The sequence below is a fragment of the Ambystoma mexicanum genome, chromosome 12, assembly GCF_040938575.1.
Source record: "Ambystoma mexicanum isolate Mex_15411 chromosome 12, UKY_AmexF1_1, whole genome shotgun sequence".
NCBI classification, from domain to species: domain Eukaryota; kingdom Metazoa; phylum Chordata; class Amphibia; order Caudata; family Ambystomatidae; genus Ambystoma; species Ambystoma mexicanum.
In genome coordinates, this window is record NC_090936.1 from 1,161,409,023 (window position 1) to 1,161,426,607 (window position 17,585).

General features: G+C 43.8%; 1 protein-coding gene across 2 annotated transcripts in view; it reads left to right on the forward strand.

Annotated features, from left to right (window-relative positions):
* Positions 1-17,585, forward strand: part of GNS (glucosamine (N-acetyl)-6-sulfatase) — a 465,071-nt gene that overhangs the window by 300,788 nt on the left and 146,698 nt on the right. For both annotated transcript variants that reach the window (XM_069629767.1, XM_069629768.1), the window contains exon 12: positions 12,339-12,449. In XM_069629767.1, coding sequence (XP_069485868.1) covers positions 12,339-12,449 — 111 coding nt within the window. The remainder of the gene's footprint in view (positions 1-12,338; positions 12,450-17,585) is intronic.

Below are 17,585 nucleotides of genomic sequence, written 5' to 3' on the forward strand. Positions count from 1 at the left end.
GATAAGCCTGCTGCAAACGCTTTGGAAGCCGTCCCCCCCGCCCCCTTAGAATGAGCGCCGAAGACTGACACATCTACCCCTGCAGGCCATGACCTCTCTAACGCACCTGGCTATGGTGGCTGACCTTACTGCACTATGGGGCTTCCTACGCGCAATAAGGAGCTGCGACAAGCCATGTGGCCTAACTTCCGCAGTGGCAGCTTCATAGCTCTTAATGCACTGTGCTATGCATAGCTTGCTATTATGTGGGAAGTATGGGTAAGAGATTATTGCGGAATTGTTCTTGGTACACCTCCAAATATTGAACACTATCCCCTTTGGGTAGAACACCTTCTAGCCCACCTCCAGCACTCTAATGTCCGATACGCGCCTACAAGATACTAAACAAAGAGTCGCTAGCTTGCAGGATAACTGCTGTACCGATAGCAAATCAATACTTGGCCACTGGTCGAACAGCCAGAGGACTGCATTGACGTCCCACAAGGAGGAGTATTTAGGTAAGGGGGGGCTTACTAACCTTCACCCCTCTGAGCAGTCTTAACAACTCTGCTGGATGCTTGACCCGCTGGTGCCCCGTCCACTAACTCGTGAATCGCTGAATTGCTGACTGGTACACTGCTACAGTCCTTGCTGCTCTCCACTGACTGGGAGGACTACTCCGCCGTCTGCACCAGTTCTCCCAGGCCTGCCATGCAGTACTATAGCTCCTGGCAGTGGATGGGCGCCCAAGATACCTTGATGTACTCTGAAGCCTCCTCCGAAAGTCCTGGAATATTCCATCTGTGCTGGAATCTCTGCACGCGATCAGCGCAAGCATCTGCTCCTACACTATGAGGGTGTACTGCTCCCGACTGGTCTGTCAACAGATCTGCCTGATAGGGGATCCTGGGAAACCCGTGTGACGTTCCATCAGAACTAGAAAAACATGCTTGCAACCTCCATTTCAGCATTACTATCGCTACCGCTGTCTTTTCCCTGCAGACCTTTGCTAGAGCGCTCGCCAGCATCGCAAAGGGTGGGAACATGTGGGTACTCCCTGCCCATTGGTGCAGAAATCCGTCTATCCCTAGCGCCTCTGAATCTTGTCTCCAGCTGAAGTACCTTGGCAGTTGCGCGTTTAGCTGGTTGCGAAAAGGTCTGTTTTGAAAGGCCCCCACTTTCGTTGTAGACGGGCAAACAGTTTTGTGCAAATTCCACTGGCTCGAGTCCTGCAAAGAGCAGGAGTTCCAATCCATGACTGTGTTCTGTGTGCCCAGCAGGAACTCAGCCGTGAAGGAAATCTTTACAATTCGGAAGGTTTGCTAGAAGCCCTTCGCTAGTTCCACCAGCTTCTTGGATATCGTTCCCCCAGCTTGTTGATATAATGCACCGCTGACATGTTGTCCATTCTCGGTAGTACACAACATTGTGCCCTTTCTTTGGTGAATGCTTTGACTGCGAACGAGCCCGCTAACCGCTCTGACTGTGAAAATGTTCTGCCTGGCTGCACCTGGTGCCCCAGCCTGATCTGCTAGCGTCGGATTCTGAGTTCCTGCACGTCTCTGAATATGGCCAGTCCATGCCATGCCTCCATACTGTGGAGCCACGACTGTAGCTCTGACCTGCTTTTTGCATCTAGCGGCACTAACTGCTGGTGACGCATACCTCCATGGAGGTGTTTTTAGCCTCTGAAGGTCCTTGTAGTGTAGAGGGCCGGGAAATATTGCTCGAATGGATGCTGCTAGCTGACCGCCCTGCTCTGGCCAGACGCTGAAGCAATATAACCGACTTCCTGAGAACTACCCTCAATTCTTTATTGCGCTCATATTGGGAGTCGGTAGTTGCAAAGTCACTTTCCGTGTATCTATGATAAAACGGAGGAAGTCTGTCCTCTTGCTGGGGACAAGAGCTGACTTCTCTTTGTTCACTCGGAAGCCGAGGTTGGCCAGGACGGGGGCAGCCCACTGCACCGGGCTCCGCAGCCTCAGTCACTTGCCATGAAAAGGATATCGTCAAGCTATATTATCATCCGAACTCTATTTTCTCTGTGCGCCTCTGCCACTGCCTCATCAGTTTGGTAAACGCCCAAGGGGCTGAGGCGAGGCCGAACAGCAGACTCCTGAACTGCCAGCATTGCCCCCTCCAGATATACTTCAAAAACGGGATGGTGCTCTACTGCCACCGGGACGGTGAGGTATACATTCTTTAGGTATAACTTTGCTAACCAATCGTCCTTCCTGAGGCTATCCCCTAGGAGGTGGTCCCTCCATTTTGAAATGTTTGTACATCAACCAGCTGTTGAGCTCTCTGAGGTTTGACTGGCCTGACATTGTCTTTGCCGTGGTGGACTAGGAACCTGTTGCTGTGGAAGCGCGGAATCTGAACGTCCTATCGCTCGCTTGTGTACTAACAGTTCTAACTCTGCTTCTAGTGGGAGTCTCCCCTCCCACCATGAATGTATCTGAGGAGGCACGCCTGCTAGGATGTCTGCAAAAATTCTACGCTGAACCATGTCACTGTCTGGAGCACCCATGCATCATTGGATAGCTCGCTCCATTTTCCTGTAACTAGCGCTGTCCTCCCCTCTGACCCCTCCACTGGAGGGTACTGTGCACAGAGCGTGCTCACATGAGGCTGCGTTTTGGTGTCTGTAGTAACCTCTACTTCTGCGACCTGTGGAGCTTCTGCCTCGGTTGGGGAAGAAAGTATCTTTTTGTCTAGTCTCCCAATATTGCACCTTCCTCCTTGGTCCTGGTGTCTCCTCTGCGAACTAAAGTGACCGGTCGATCGACCCCTCATGTCGGCCGATCCCAGAAAAAAACTGTCGGGAAAGACTTCCTTATGCACGCTTGCACCTTTTCCAGCATGGTAAATGTACCAATAAACAAATTTGTTTCTTTGACGAAGGCCTCGCCAAAGAGCAGCCCTTGGGCTCCTTCACCTGCTGCGTAGGAAGCTAAATTCCCCAGCTTGTTATCTATTTATTTTTTTTTTTAATAAAAAATTGTTTATTTGTTTTTGGAAGCAAAAATTAATTTATACCTTTACAAATTTTACTTATAGACAATCATACATGATCAAGATATTGTTAAAAAAAAAAGAAAACTGCTTAAGACATTTATCACATCATAAAACATTTTAGAAGCATGTTAATAACCCACATAAGACACCAAACAGAAACACCACCCAGCATTCTTAGCTCTTACAAGATGACTTTGCATATATACAGAGAAGAATCAATCAATTAGACCCTTCTAATATTTATTTTCAGGAGCAGGTTTTCTGCCTCTCCAGCGAGATTGTACAATTTGCATTGCCGAGCATGCCACTGCATGCTTTTGCCCAATTGGCTAGCACCTGCCCGTCCACTGGCTCTCTGGGGTCTCTCACTCCTGTCTTGACAAGATCTCTATGTGCGGTCCAATCCCTTCCTGACGTGTTTGGACGCCTTTGTCAAGAAAGTTAACATCTCTGGGTCCAGATTCGCAGTTTCTGCAACTTTTACCCGCTATCTCTGGTCTGGGGCATTCCGCTTTCAGGCGATTTCTGGTCTCCTTCTTTATTGGCTTTTGCATCCTCTGGGCCATGTAGAGCGCCATTCTGGGAGATGGCACCCAGTCTGTCGACCTAGGGTGCCTTATAGCCGCCGACTCGAACGTGTCAGCCATATCATCGTCCTCCTGCGTGGCCTCTACTCTGCTGGCTTTGGCTTGTAGGCTGTGACTTTTATCATTTGTCTGGGTGTCGGTACCTGCATCATCATCATTCCTATCATCCCTATCAGTAAGCTCGTTCTCTTCTGCGCAGGTCTGCACATCCCTTGTATTTTCTGCCCCTGGGGTAGAGGGTTTGAGGGTTTGAGGCTGGGCAAGGCTGTTTTAAGCAAGAAAGTGTTTTTCAATGTATTAAACTCATCAGCCGCCTCTTGAGGCTTCCTTTTAATCCCCAAATCATCGCCTCTTCTGGGCTGATTTGCTCCCCTTCTGTGTCCCCCCTCTCTGGGTCACCAGTGGATGGCCCCTCACCAGGATCCTCACATGTCTCGCCAGCAGACTTGCTTGAGATGTTTCTGGCCAAGAGGTCCTCCAGGACTTGTAATCTGTCCTGTAGGGTTCGTTCTCGTTGTGCCACTGCTTGCACTAAGGAATCTCCTAGCACTCTTTTGAAGCTTAAGGTGAGGTCCTTATCCTCAGCCCATTGCTTCTTCCTCACCATCCCATCTGGGGTCTGCTTGATCCCAAGCCATGCATGTTATTATAAAGGACAGGGACTCTGTTATCGCTGGACACTGTTACAGTAGGGTATATATGCTTACTTGCTGTACTGACTAATGCAGCAGTCAATCTCCCAAGTGTGGAGAGGGTTTGGTTGTCTTGCGCGTGTCAGCTGGATATAGTTAGTGCAGAGCAGAGCTTTGTCCCGGTGCTCTCTCCCTGAATGCTGGTACGCTTGTAAACCGTTGCCCGTGCAAGAAATGGGTGTGGTTGTGCACAGCGTGCTAGGTGTCATGCAGACTAGCTTGGGAGCCCATGCATGACGGCGCACAACGTGTTTGCCAGGTAATGTAGTTTAAATGGGAGGGAGCAGGTCAGATCCCCGGAGTGAGCGAGGCCGCCCACGGGCCTGGGCCTCTCCCTCTCCTCTTTGCTATGTTTTGGCACAGTTGCGCTGTTGCGAGCAGGGGTGAACCGACCAAGATAATATTTTGGAGCCTGGCGCATCATTAGACTGAGCCCTGTGACAGGCTTGTGCGCGCGCGTTCTTGCACTGTTAGGCGCGCTTTGGAAACTCAGCGATTGCCATTTGAGCTGGTCTACACTGTATTAAAAATAAATAAACCACAGACAAGCCACGCTACTACAATCGCACACATGAATATATTGCATCGTGTCATTAAAATGTCTACTCGTCAACGTTATACACATATAAGTGGCAATTTATATAAAAGAGGTTGGTTCCAATGTATCCTTGTCTATGAAATACACATATAAGTGGCAAATTATATAGAAATAAGCTTGAGTTGTACTTATCTGCCAGCGAGCAGCAAAAAGAATGGTCCTATGCTGGACATGACATATGGAAGAGAAGTGGTACCTGATTGGTATGGTGTCCCGCTCACGGGGCACCAGAGCGGGACACACCAGATACTGGGATCACCCGGACAGTCAGCACGGCTGCCATAACGCAGCGGATGGGATCGCAGGGGGCATCCTGCAGGGTCGGATCACCAGGCCACACACCAGTGCTGGGGGCACCCAGCAGAAGTCAGCCTCAGCTCTGTGGATTCACAGACCGGGGCTGCAATACAGGCCGTGGTCGGGCGGGAGACCCACCTCAATAAAGACAATGACACAGAGTTGCCGCTTCCTAGGTCTCTGCTGCAGTGACTGCACGTGCATAGAAGCCCCCATTTTATTGGCTGGACTCACGACAAAGTCATGACTCGTCTTCTTAAAGGGGCAACAGGTCCCAGTTAAAGGGGGCACACACATGTGGATGGGAGCAGGGCACTCTGGACTACAGGAAGGAAAGGAACAATGGGAGTTTAGTTTGTTTTTTGTTTTTTTCTATCGTTTGTTTCTTTTGCTAAAAAACAAACCAATAAATATGAAGGTTTTAGAAGCTTTGAAAGGCTGTTGGAGAGCAGCTGATAAAGAAGTGAAGCATAATGCTCGCCTCCGTTCTTGACCTAGAATTGAAGAGCGTACACTTTAGAAAGGATGGATCGTTTTTGCCTCATTGGAAATTTATAATTTGCTTTAAAATATCCTTCGTATTTGTATGATAATAATCAAACGTAGGCGTACCCTATAGATTGGTTTCCTTGCACAAATTATGCAGTAATCGCACTTAGCAACTTCAAAAGCACTTTTGGGCTAATAACTTTGTTGACTTTTATGATGGTTTTGCCAAATCAGACGTGCAGCTGCAACCAAGGTGAATGTCCACAATGACTTTTAGAAATGACTGCATTGCACTGGCTACGAGTCGTATGAAGAAAACCATTTTAAGTGCTGTGCATGTCTAGAATTCCTTTCAAAATAAAAGCCCTCACGTGATTTCCTTTGTCTTGGAAACTATTTAAAGAGTTTCCTTTGCAGCGTTGTTGCAATCTAGTATTTGGAGCAAGGGAAGCTTGGGTGACAGATCAAAGAGCAGAGACCATAAGGCATTCAAGTGGGACATTTCTAGAAAAGATATCAAGTAACTTACATTTGCTTTAAATGAGAGGGAAAGGTCCAAAGTCACTCCAGACCCAAATGTTTGCCTTTGGTAGCAGAAAGGATGATGTGGTTGGATATAGGCAAACGCAACTTGAGAAGTAATCGCAGGGAGCCTATAGCACAAATCTCAGTTATTAGGATGTTCCACTATGCGTGTTGTTTGTTAATTTTTGGATAGGTTGCCAGGTGTACAAAATGCAGTTGAGAGTAGCATATTGGTTGTAGGAGGGGCCCATAGCTGTGGATTGTCATGCAAATGTGAAAGTTATTTCTTGAAACCTTTAGTAGGTTGTCGAGAGGTAGCATATACCTGCTGAATACTGTCGAGAAACAAATTGAGTCTTGAGCTCCTCCATAGGAGGAGAGGGGACCGAGGGGAACACAGAGGACCCTTCGATTCCTCACCCTTCAAACTCTCTAATTGACCTTTACCAATGTAAGATAGTCTCTTGATTTCAAAAATCTCTAATGCTGCAATTGTTGGGATAATTGAATTCCTTGTAGATCCCATTTTATTAACTAGTTGCAAGAGGTTTCCTATTTTGGAGACTACTGAAAGCGAGGACTCCCTCTTTCTCTGGTCTCCACCATGCGCACATCAGTCATAATAATAATTAATAATTCCGCACTTATATAGCGCTACGAACCCTCGGGTATCTGAGCGCTGCTTATTTAAGGCTGAGAAGGCTGAGTTTGGCCCTGCCGGGACTCGAGCCTGCTTGGTGGGCTCTGCACGGATGTCAAAGCGAGCGCTCTACTCGCTGTGCCACTTGACCGGCTTTTATAATTCCCATAGCTGTGAGCCCCACACTCGATATTGGTACTCGGGCTTTCTTTACCTCTGATATACACTTTGAGGTGCCCCAGAAGCCAAACCTAATGTTGGGATGAGTGGGACACGTCTGTGCAGTATCCCTGACCTTGCCATAAAAGTCTTAGGATGGTTGCATTATAGTTTACCTCAAGAGGACATGGACATTTTGAAGGAAGGCTTTGTTTTACCAATATTTATTGTGGTTTGAAATAGAAACCGTTTTTACGAAATGCTATGATTCAAGACATTGCTATATTAAAACTATTGTATCTTATCCTCAGCCGGGGTAAAAGTTTCAAGTTGCATGCTACTAGCCGGGCATCTAAAATATTTGCCTAAATTCTTCACATGCACACAGCACACCATGTCTCACTCGCCAATGGCTAGCAGCAAGTGAAAGCCTTGAGGCCTGTCCTTAGCATTTACAAAATGCAGATGCTCCGTGTACTTTTTATTTATTGTGTAAGGTGTTGCCGTGTATCCTAAACATCCCAATTGAGGCTTCTTTCGCAAGGTTTCATTAATTCTAGATGTCCTTGACGTTTTAAAGAAACCATTCTTAGTTAGGTGTCCACCTTCCACTGCATAGTTTAGTAGTGTTCTACCTAGGGGGACGGTCCTCCTTTTCAGCCAGTGCACGAATGTGATGAATTACCCTGGGAAATCAATGTCATTCTTCTTTTTCTTCTAAAACATGATTTGGTGGCATTCATGCTGCCTTTTAACACGCTTTCTGCTAGTTTTCTCAAGTTATTTGGAGGACATCAGCCGCGGCTATTTATGCTCTACTTATCCGTCTATACCCTTACAGTCTCTTTGCCAATCCTGCTTTACTCACTGTACAGTCTTTCCCTACCTCTCTTTCTAAAGGGCTGCTGCTGATATATTTAAGGAGACCAAAGCATTTGGAGACACACAACAACTCCTTTAGCATACGGATCTACACACTTCAGCTGAATTATTTTGCAGAGCCAATTCATGGTCCAAGCAAAAGCTGCAACAACGCAAGGCGAATCGTGTGAATTCTCTATTAAGTCATGATGTCAAAAGCCTGATTATCCTTTCCCAGATGCTTCCAAGACTTGTTCTACGTATTAGGGCTACAGCTGTGACGCCATTTGGTAGTGCCATGTGCAATAAGATATTTTAAAAGCCACTGGATATATAGTTGCACATTTTGTAAAAATTACGTGTCGGTTCAAGGTGTTCAATCTGTTGCAGAAATGTTTGTGATGGCATCTTCTGCTGTTCCGCCCCTCCTGCCCCTTCCACCTTTTTCTGCTTGGTACTCCTCTCAGCATGCAACTAGATACAAGATTACCGTTTGGAGAAGAACAGGCCACTTATTAGTAAAAATAGTAGTGAAGCACGAGGTCCTATCATAGATTAACACCCTTCCCTTCAAATTTCCCTTTGTGGTGGGGAAAGATGTTCAAACTCCTGAGCTGAACACACTAATCCTTTCCCTTGTCCTGCACTTGTTCACCAGTCTTTTTCCCCCAAGTGAGCCCAAATATAAGGACTCACTAGAGATGCCACTCTGTTTCCTCCCCCCTCTGAGACCATCACCATCTATGGCTGTCATGACCAAATAGTGCTCTCGATTACCAGGGCAAGTCCTCTTGCCCAGTTAGATGTGCCAACACTAGATGGTGGCAGCACTACTAAATTGCAAGTTAGGCAGGCACGTAGAAGTAAATAACACTTGGATATCTGCACCCTACCCTCTGACAAAGGGGAGAGATGTAAAACCATATAACCTAATGGCTAAACAGGGTTCCAACCAAATGTTAGACCAGACCTCTCTATAATAGCAGCTATGGCGGGGCAGTCAGGTCTAACTCCAGCGGGAGGAGGAAGGCTGGTAGTGAAGTACACTTTGTCCCTACAGTTACACCTCAAAAATACACTACATTAGTGTACTGAAAAATATACTTTTTAATAAAATACATAGAATATCTACTAGGACAAATAAGTGGGGGTAAACCTAACACGTAAAACATGGTAAAGTAATTTGTTCTGTTTTCCCCAAGTGAGTTGGGCTGCAATTCTGCTTTGTTCTCCTTGAGTGCCTCAGGGTGTGGTGCCCAAATGGTATCACTTCTTTTCCTGTGCAAGTAGCCTTGCCCAGTAACGCGTCCAAGTTCCAGACAATGCAGCAGCTATACTACATTGTGCGATTCCCAGGCACTTGTAAGTAAATACCAGTTAGAGTTCAGTGCCCTGACATAGACCCCCTAGATGGTACCTTTGCCTGAGAAGGTCTGAAGAAGTTATGTCACTAAACTTGACTTCCTATGTGTGCAGAGACCCTGATTTACCCATATATGGTCTTGACTACCCTGTGCCTGGGAAGCCGGGGCAGGGACAGCAAAGCCCAAATCTGGCAAGTATATGACTAGGGTGTCTGGACTGCACATGCTGTCTGTTTGCCCCATTTAGTTTGAATGTGGCTACACATTGACTAGGTGCCACAAAGTGTTTGAAAGGATGCAAGATTGACATTAGTGCGGAGTGCCCTCTCATCTGCCACTATTCTTTTAGAAAAGTGGGAATTCTGCTTCTAAGCATTGCAAATCCCTGGGAATGTACAGAAGCAGTGAGAAGCGACATGAAACCGTAGAGGTCTGCTGTGGCAACCTGCTCAACATCACACTCTGATGTCCAGCGCTGCTACGGTCTGCAGATATCCGCTTTCTCCAAGACCAGAGGGAACTCAAGTTCCTTTGCCTCCCCTTAACCTGGCAGGAACAGTTGAATTGCAAGCTACCAAGATGCCTGTGCTCCAAGAGGACACCTTGGTACTTGCTCTGTGCAGCGTGACTGAGGTCTGAGCCCCAGATGCCCAAGGGCTCGTAACAAATGGTCAGAAGCCTACTGTTATGAAAGCTAGGTAAACCAAAGGAACATCAACAAAGACCCTATAAATACAAGGATTCCCAAACCTACTTGCACCTGTAGGCCACTATCTGTATTGCCAGGCAACTGGACTTAAACCGTTGGCTAGTTGACAGTTGCACAATAGCCCAACATCAGGTCAACGTCTGAGCTTTAGTAACTTTAAAGTCATTGTTCCTGCATGGAAGCCTTCTTTTTCACTACATGAATCAATACTGTCAAACGCTTTGACAGCCTGAAGTTGCTTTGCCATAGCCTCAAGCACTTAGCTATTTTGTTTCACAATGAGGTCTTTATTCCATTTATTTAAAAAAAAAAGTCGTATTGGGGAAACTTTCTAACCCTGACCTAGTCAACCTGTGTGCCCAGATCCCCCAATCAACCCTGTTCCGCAGGGTCAGAACCTAAAGACACAATTAACTCTGTTTCAAAAAGTGATTCATCTGCAGTTCTGCATTGCCATTTTCCTGCACAGTACGGTATGGATCTATTGTGTGGCCATGCGCTTATTGAATGTAATAATTGTTACACTGTACCTTTAACCACTCGAAGTCTGTCCTCGACTCCTTCACAATGCTTACCACTAGGAAAGTCATGCTGACATCAGGCTAACTGTTGCCTAGTTGTGGATAAGGCTTTCTCAATGTCTGAACATAGGGCTAAGGAAAACCCTTCTAGCACTGTTGTGTTCTGATGCCATTTAGAAAGAAAGAAACTAAAATGCCACTCACTATCGGGATCAAGAGGGAGGGTTTGTGGGTGGCGACTTGTTACAAGGCGGTGCCTTATTTTCGAGATGTCTTCCTTACAGTGGCAGGAAGTCTGCAGCCAGGATGGCATTCTCCTGATGCTCTACGCACAAAATAGCGCATATTAAATGCCAGGACAGAATAGTGACTGGTAAATACCAAGTAGGGTATCCCAGGTCACATTTCATTTATCCTACCTTGTACGACCCATCGGTGTTCTGAAAGAATAGTGTTAAGGTAATTTTTGTACCACCTTCCGAGGGTGGTACAAAAATTGGGAACCTGCGTGGCACCCATGGGCTGGGACTGGATGCCTTAGGGGTGCCTCGATACCATATATCTTAAATAGGTATAGGGTTATCATGGCATGGGGACTTTAGGAGAAGGCCCTCTTCCCGCCAATAAGAAGTCATTGATCCAAAAACACTAGGTGGAATAAGCGAAAGGTTGAGGGGCCCTAGAAAGTGTCCCTAGAACCCCCCAAAATAGGAATTCAACAGCAAGGTCACTTATGGCTCTCTACAAAATGTCCTAATAAATGGATACCATTGCTCATAGCGAAATTCAATTCAATGCGTGGCTCTGTAATTTCTTGCACCGACTACCTCTCCATGGGGTTTACTAAACCGGTGTAAGCAGTACAACACACTCTGAAGTGATTGCTGGGTGACCTATTGCTGGAGAAGACAGCTATGAATATTGCTTGAATGCACTAATTTGTATTGTGCTAGAATTACCTATTGAATGAAACCGCTTACCAGGGTTGTAGATAATCTCAAGACTTCAATACTGCTTGTAGAAGATATTTTTCTGGGCATTGTGTAGTACATCATTGCTGCTGAAATTGAAAAGTTTGTATTTAAGAATTTCTGCAGAATGCAGTTTCTGATTATTTGGAGTATACCTTAGCTGTGAAAAAAATGCTGTACACTAAATTGTGCTTTATTTTTAACATGCAAATTCAAACTAGTGATGGGGGTCAGGGGTGTACCTGCAACAGAATATACCTGCCATTCAAATGTGCTTATGTATAAATATGGGTATTTGTTTCCTAAACTATGTAGAATCAAAAAAGGCGCCTAGGAAATGATTTCAAATGCATCTGTTTCAAAAAGCATTCCGTTTTTGGAGGCTGGTGGGGAGAACTCTCAGACATTTGAGGCAGAAAACCTGAATCTTGATAGGATGACTAGCATATAGGGATGACATGTGTATGGTTGTTAGTTTGCAAGGTCACAAGAGCCCCTACCTCGGACATTTTAAAGTTTTGCTTAATTATTTTGTCTATTTCCATTTTGCTGACTGTGTGTGTGCGCCATAGACTGAGAATACGGTTTGCTTAGATGCTATCCGACATCACAGCTCATTGATCACCGCAGAACCTGCCGGTTGCAATAATGCTACCTGTGGATTCCAATGTATCCCTCTCGCCCCCCCCCCATGCAGACTAGTAACTGGAAAGAAAATGGAGGAGGGTGGAGGGGGGCAGATGAGGCGCAGGGAGAGGTTCAGAAGGGTGGTACCCCCTATGACAATTAAAAAATAAGCAGGAATGCTGCGTCCATTGATTTTGTAATAAACCAACATATTCACCCCAAACCAGATTTAAGAGTTTCTTGCTTGTTTAAGTAAACATTTTTAAATTTGTGAAATGTTTTGCATTTGGTGTTGCAGCAATGCTTCCCGGACTGCATCTGTGAAGACTCCTATAACAATACCTATGCCTGCGTGCGGACTGTTTGCGCCACGATTGACTTACAGTACTGCGAGTTTGACGATGCTGAGGTAGGTTTGTCCCTTGCCCATTTTACATGACTTATTTTTATGTATTTTTAACTTTCACAGTTTTGTGGCTTTCACAGCGCTCTAAATAAACTTACTCATGGAGTCTTATCACGTAGGGATGAAGGACTCCAAATCTGCATGGATTGAAAACTCTGAGTTGCAGGTCGCAAGCAACTTTCATTAGGAAATGAGTGTCCACTTAGTTTAAATAGCAATCGGTATGGTGTGTATGGATTGAAAGGATGTTGGGCAGATAGGTTTGCCTACTATGAAAAGACATTGTCACCCTTTGGCACAGAAGTAACGTGTAAAGGTAAAGGATAACTAGTGGCCATGTGTTGAGAATTCTAGTTTTATATTCTTGGTGTGGGGAACTGATAATTGACTTGACACAATACTATGTATTCCTCAGTCTCTAGCTTTGGATCCTATATAGGTGCTCAAGCTTGGTTGACTAATAATCTCAGCGATGGGTCAAGATTCTGGAGCACTGTCATTTTGTTTAGTAGCTTCTAGGTGAAATTAATTAAATACTGTGACCCACAACATCAGAAGTTCTAAGTAGCAATGCCTTTTGATACTAGATATTTTTATTGTTTCAAAGCGATTATTCAATGTCCTTTTGTTCAATTAACAAAGACTCCTAAATTGAGTCCTTCGAGGACATGAAATATTAACTGTAAATACATTCTCATTGTTTTAATGAAAGATGTTAAATGCTGCTTTTAAATAAGTGTGTAAAATATAGTGCTAACACTTTGGTTAAAAAATGAGTTATAAAAACATGTATAATCTCAAACGTAATTTGTTTTAAAGGATAATTGCAAAATTAAGATATTTCAAGGAAATGGAAAAAATATAAATTAAAGAAGTACGAACATTAAGGAAAAGAAGGCAAAGCTGGAAGATGGAGAAAGGAAGATGAATATACACATGTAGAAAGAGACACATGCACTTCCACTCAAACATGCCACTTCGACATTCAGACCATTAACATCTCACACTATGCAGGAAGAATGTTATGCTATCATTAGAGAATTATGTAATCCTTCAGAATTTTACCACATAACCCCTCCACAGGTCTTACTTGACAATATTGTTGACTTCCTTCAATTGAACAATTCAAAAAATTAAGGCTAATATAGCACACCATTTTTCTGATTTGCCTCTTCCTATAAGTACATCTTCCGCTTTGCCTGAAACTGACAGTTTCTCTATATTAACATTTGACCTTCCTTCCCCTCTTAAAGTACAATATAGTTTAGGGGTATCTGTTACAATAACCTAGTCCGTGGGAATTTGAATGAAGGGAAGGTATGCCTATTGGGAATGCATTCATATTGAAGCATACAATCATGTACTACCAGGTATTTTGTATGAATTTTTGGCAGAGGGCCTGTGTGATGTCATTAATACAAATTGTCCACCGTTACAGATACTGATTTCATTTTTGAGCTGTCCCTGCTTTTATGGTGGTTCTAAGAATATTTGCTAAGTAGGTTTTTTGTTAAACATGATTAAAGCAATAGAAAAGTTAATATAAGCAATTTTTGATATTTTTTACTGTATCCGAGATATAGCCTCATAAATGATTGCTACTTCATTTCAAACCTTTCACTGTATGCTCCCTAAATTAGAATGTTTGAAATAATCTGCAACTTTCTCCTTGAAATATACTATTTATTAAAACTACAATAGCTATTTACATTTTGAAGAGAGAAATTAAGGTTTTACAGGTCATCTTCGGAGTCCCAGAGTTCATTTTCATCATCTACAAAAAGTTATCACAGAGCTCTTTTTCGCCACCATGCTGACAGTTTTGTGCACCTTAGTGAATGAGCTCAGAATTTTCAGTGCACAGCACCCCATCCTTTTACGTATGCACACATCCCAGCTGTATGATGGATTGTGTTGTACATGGCTGCATTCACATAGAAGGAGAATATTGATTACCTGCTTTCTACCACCCGAATTGTGATGGCTCTGGGAGATTTGGGTGGTGTTCACCAGAGCTTCACGACTCCACCACCTGGTAATGAGTCCTTATGATGTATGGTATTAGACATGATCTAATCTCCAAATATTTATTCCTGGCAAGTAGACTTGACAAATGAATCGCTCTATCAATCGTTCATCTTCCTCCTTAAATTCTTCTAGACATCCAAGTCTTCCCAAAGCTTCAAGGATTTCTTTTTCTGACATCTTGAAAACTTTCCAGAAAGATAGTTTTCCTTTCTTCGTAAAGCACCCGGTAACATTACACCCTGAAAGAGCATGAAGGACTAGTGATGCCTGCGCTTTTGTAGGCCCTAAGCAGGAGCACACATGTTTGAGAACTATAAATCTTCTATTGCTTCCAACTCCTGTGACAAACATGCTGTCAGATTGGAAAAACAGTGACCACCACAGTGGAAGGACAAAAACATCGGTATCAGGTGAATAAATGTGGAAGGTAGTAGCAGGATGATGTGACACATAAAGGGAATGAAGAATTATTTTTCTGTCTGCCTCCTCATGTGTGCTTTCAATGTCTCCAACATCATTTCCATCTGATGACTTCATTTCTCCAACTGGCTACAGGACCTCTTTGTATCCTCTGTGCATGCAGAATTGCTTTATTTGCGAGATAAGCTTTTAGCTCATTTTTAGTTTTAGAATTCAATAGGAGGGTTGTCATGGAAAATATTTCAATATTTGCAGAATCTGATTTTGAACTCAACATGTGTTGCTTTTCCTGATCTTTTCCTTCACATGGAATTCTTGAGTCAATTTTCTGTAGGTATCAAATACTAAATGAGATTCATCAAATTTGAGCATATAAGGTTCTATTTTCTTGCTGAATTCAATTGCAAGGTCACGGTATGTCTTCACATATGACGGTTTCTGCAGTGCTTACAATTGAGCCATTCTGTCAAGGACAGCTGCTGAATGTTTGTTCTTGTACAGATAATCTGTCCTCAATGAATAGACCTCTTTCATGTTGTTAGGAGCCTCTGTATGTTGTTCCTTCATCAGCTTGCTTTTGTTTGCAGCTAAAATAATTGTACCATGTAAGTTGAACATTGAAAGAGGTACTGCAGAGAATTCGTAATTACTCAGCAAACCCATAGAGCAATGCCAGTTTGGCTTCGCAATGCTATTGGCAAACGTGTGAAAAAATAACTATTTGCCTTCAACTGCACTATGGTGCCTGATACTTTTGTCTTAACAACTTTGTGCCCTTTTACACAGCTGAAGGTTCCTTCTTCATTGGTGCCCACAGGCTACCACTGTCTGATTCAATCTGATTTTTTTTACAGCTGTTGCACATTTGGCAACCTTTTTCTGTTATTCTTGATATGTCCTTTTGAATTTTTCATCAAAAACTGCCTTTGTCGAGATGTTGACGAGTTCTTTTCCATCATAATTGACAGGATTAGTCACTGTCATGATTGAGTTGTAGATCTGTTTAACAACTTCCTTTTAGCGTGTTGCTTTCAATGCGGTTTGTGGTGATGTTTTGACTTTTCGTATTCTGTGATTCCTACCATTTGTTTGGCTTCTGTAGACAGCCTTGACAGCTCAGGATAGGCTAAAAAGAATTGTCAGAACCTGTTTCTTTTGAGTAATATCAGGGACATCATATCACCAAAATGCCAGGGGTAGCGGAAGTGACATCACACAACCCTTGACCTCTGATGACATCACAGGAAGTGATTGACCCCACACCAAAGTGACATCAGGGGAAGCAATGGAACATGACCTTTTACCCCTTGACAAAACAGGAAGTGGCATCACATAGCATTGTCTCCAAGTACACTATGAAAAATATGGTTACGATAACACTGTAAAGTGACAAACATGTATACAAGAATGGTTCACCAAGAGCAATTGAGCAGTTAAAACCAGGAAAGTCTGTAGGCCCAGATGGGCTACCATCAGAGGCATTTGTAGACCGTGGCAAGTGGTTGGTCCCTATTTTTGTATCATTAATATCAGCGCTTATAGGCCCATATTACCAAATTACTGTGAATGCAAGCAGGCTTCCAAGCCAAACGATAATGATGTGTTATTATATAGCACTTCTGCTTAAGCACTTCATATAGAACAAATGTATATTACCCAACCTGGTTGGTACTCCTTTATCAACCTCAGCAGAATGAAAGGCTGAGTTGATCTTTCCGGGAGTCGAACCTGAAACCTACAGATCACACACACATTGCAGCAGCGATTGCTCAACCCACTGAGCTATCTTAACGGCTATAGCTATCAGAAAACCAGCCACTCCAGAAACAGAGCCACATGCTGCTGGCCACTGCCCAGGAGCCTCAATTGAAATTAGAAAAAAACATTTTATTTTTTAGGGGTAGCAAGGGATACCTCGGGGGTCGCAGTGTGACCCCTGGCAACCCCTAAATGACGTCCCTGAGTAATATTAACCACACCACCAAGTACTTTAATTGCCCTGTTTTTGATGTTCCAGAGCTTCATCTGGATCTGAAGCACAATAGGTAATTTTGTCTTGCTTACTACCCAATTGCCTTTCTGAAACTCACTCCACAATACTGGGTGTTTGCTTTCAAGCCGTTTCATTTCTACTAAGCACCTTGCTATCATGCTTGTGTAGTTCATCAAATTGAGGGGGTGAAAAAGAACTTCACAAACTCTTCATGTGATGCAAGGTCTAAATACCAATTTCGGATGGATCGAATAAATAAAAGCAGTGTATGCACCATATGAATGTGCTGAAGAGCAACTCTGAGTGATGGTTTTTCTTGAGATTCTTTAGCCTTAAATGCTTGCATTTGGCCATCACATTCACATTTGTCAGAACTGTCACAAATTGGGAATCATTCACTTGTAAACTATTAAGTAACTTCTTAAATTCACATTCCATCCTTTCCTTGATTTCAACATGTTCTTTGTAAAATTAATCGATGATGCATTTAAAAAGTGCAACCATTCGTGACATGTGTGCTTTAACTGCCTTCCTTATGCCCTTCCATGATAGAATCTTTGACACAACATTCTCATCGTAAAGTACAGTTAAGGTGGTCCTAATGCCTGTACCATCCAAGATAGAACCAGTAGCTCGAAGCATCACCATTATTGTATGTAGCTCACCAGGTCTAAGCATCTAGTTCTTTGACCAGTCTT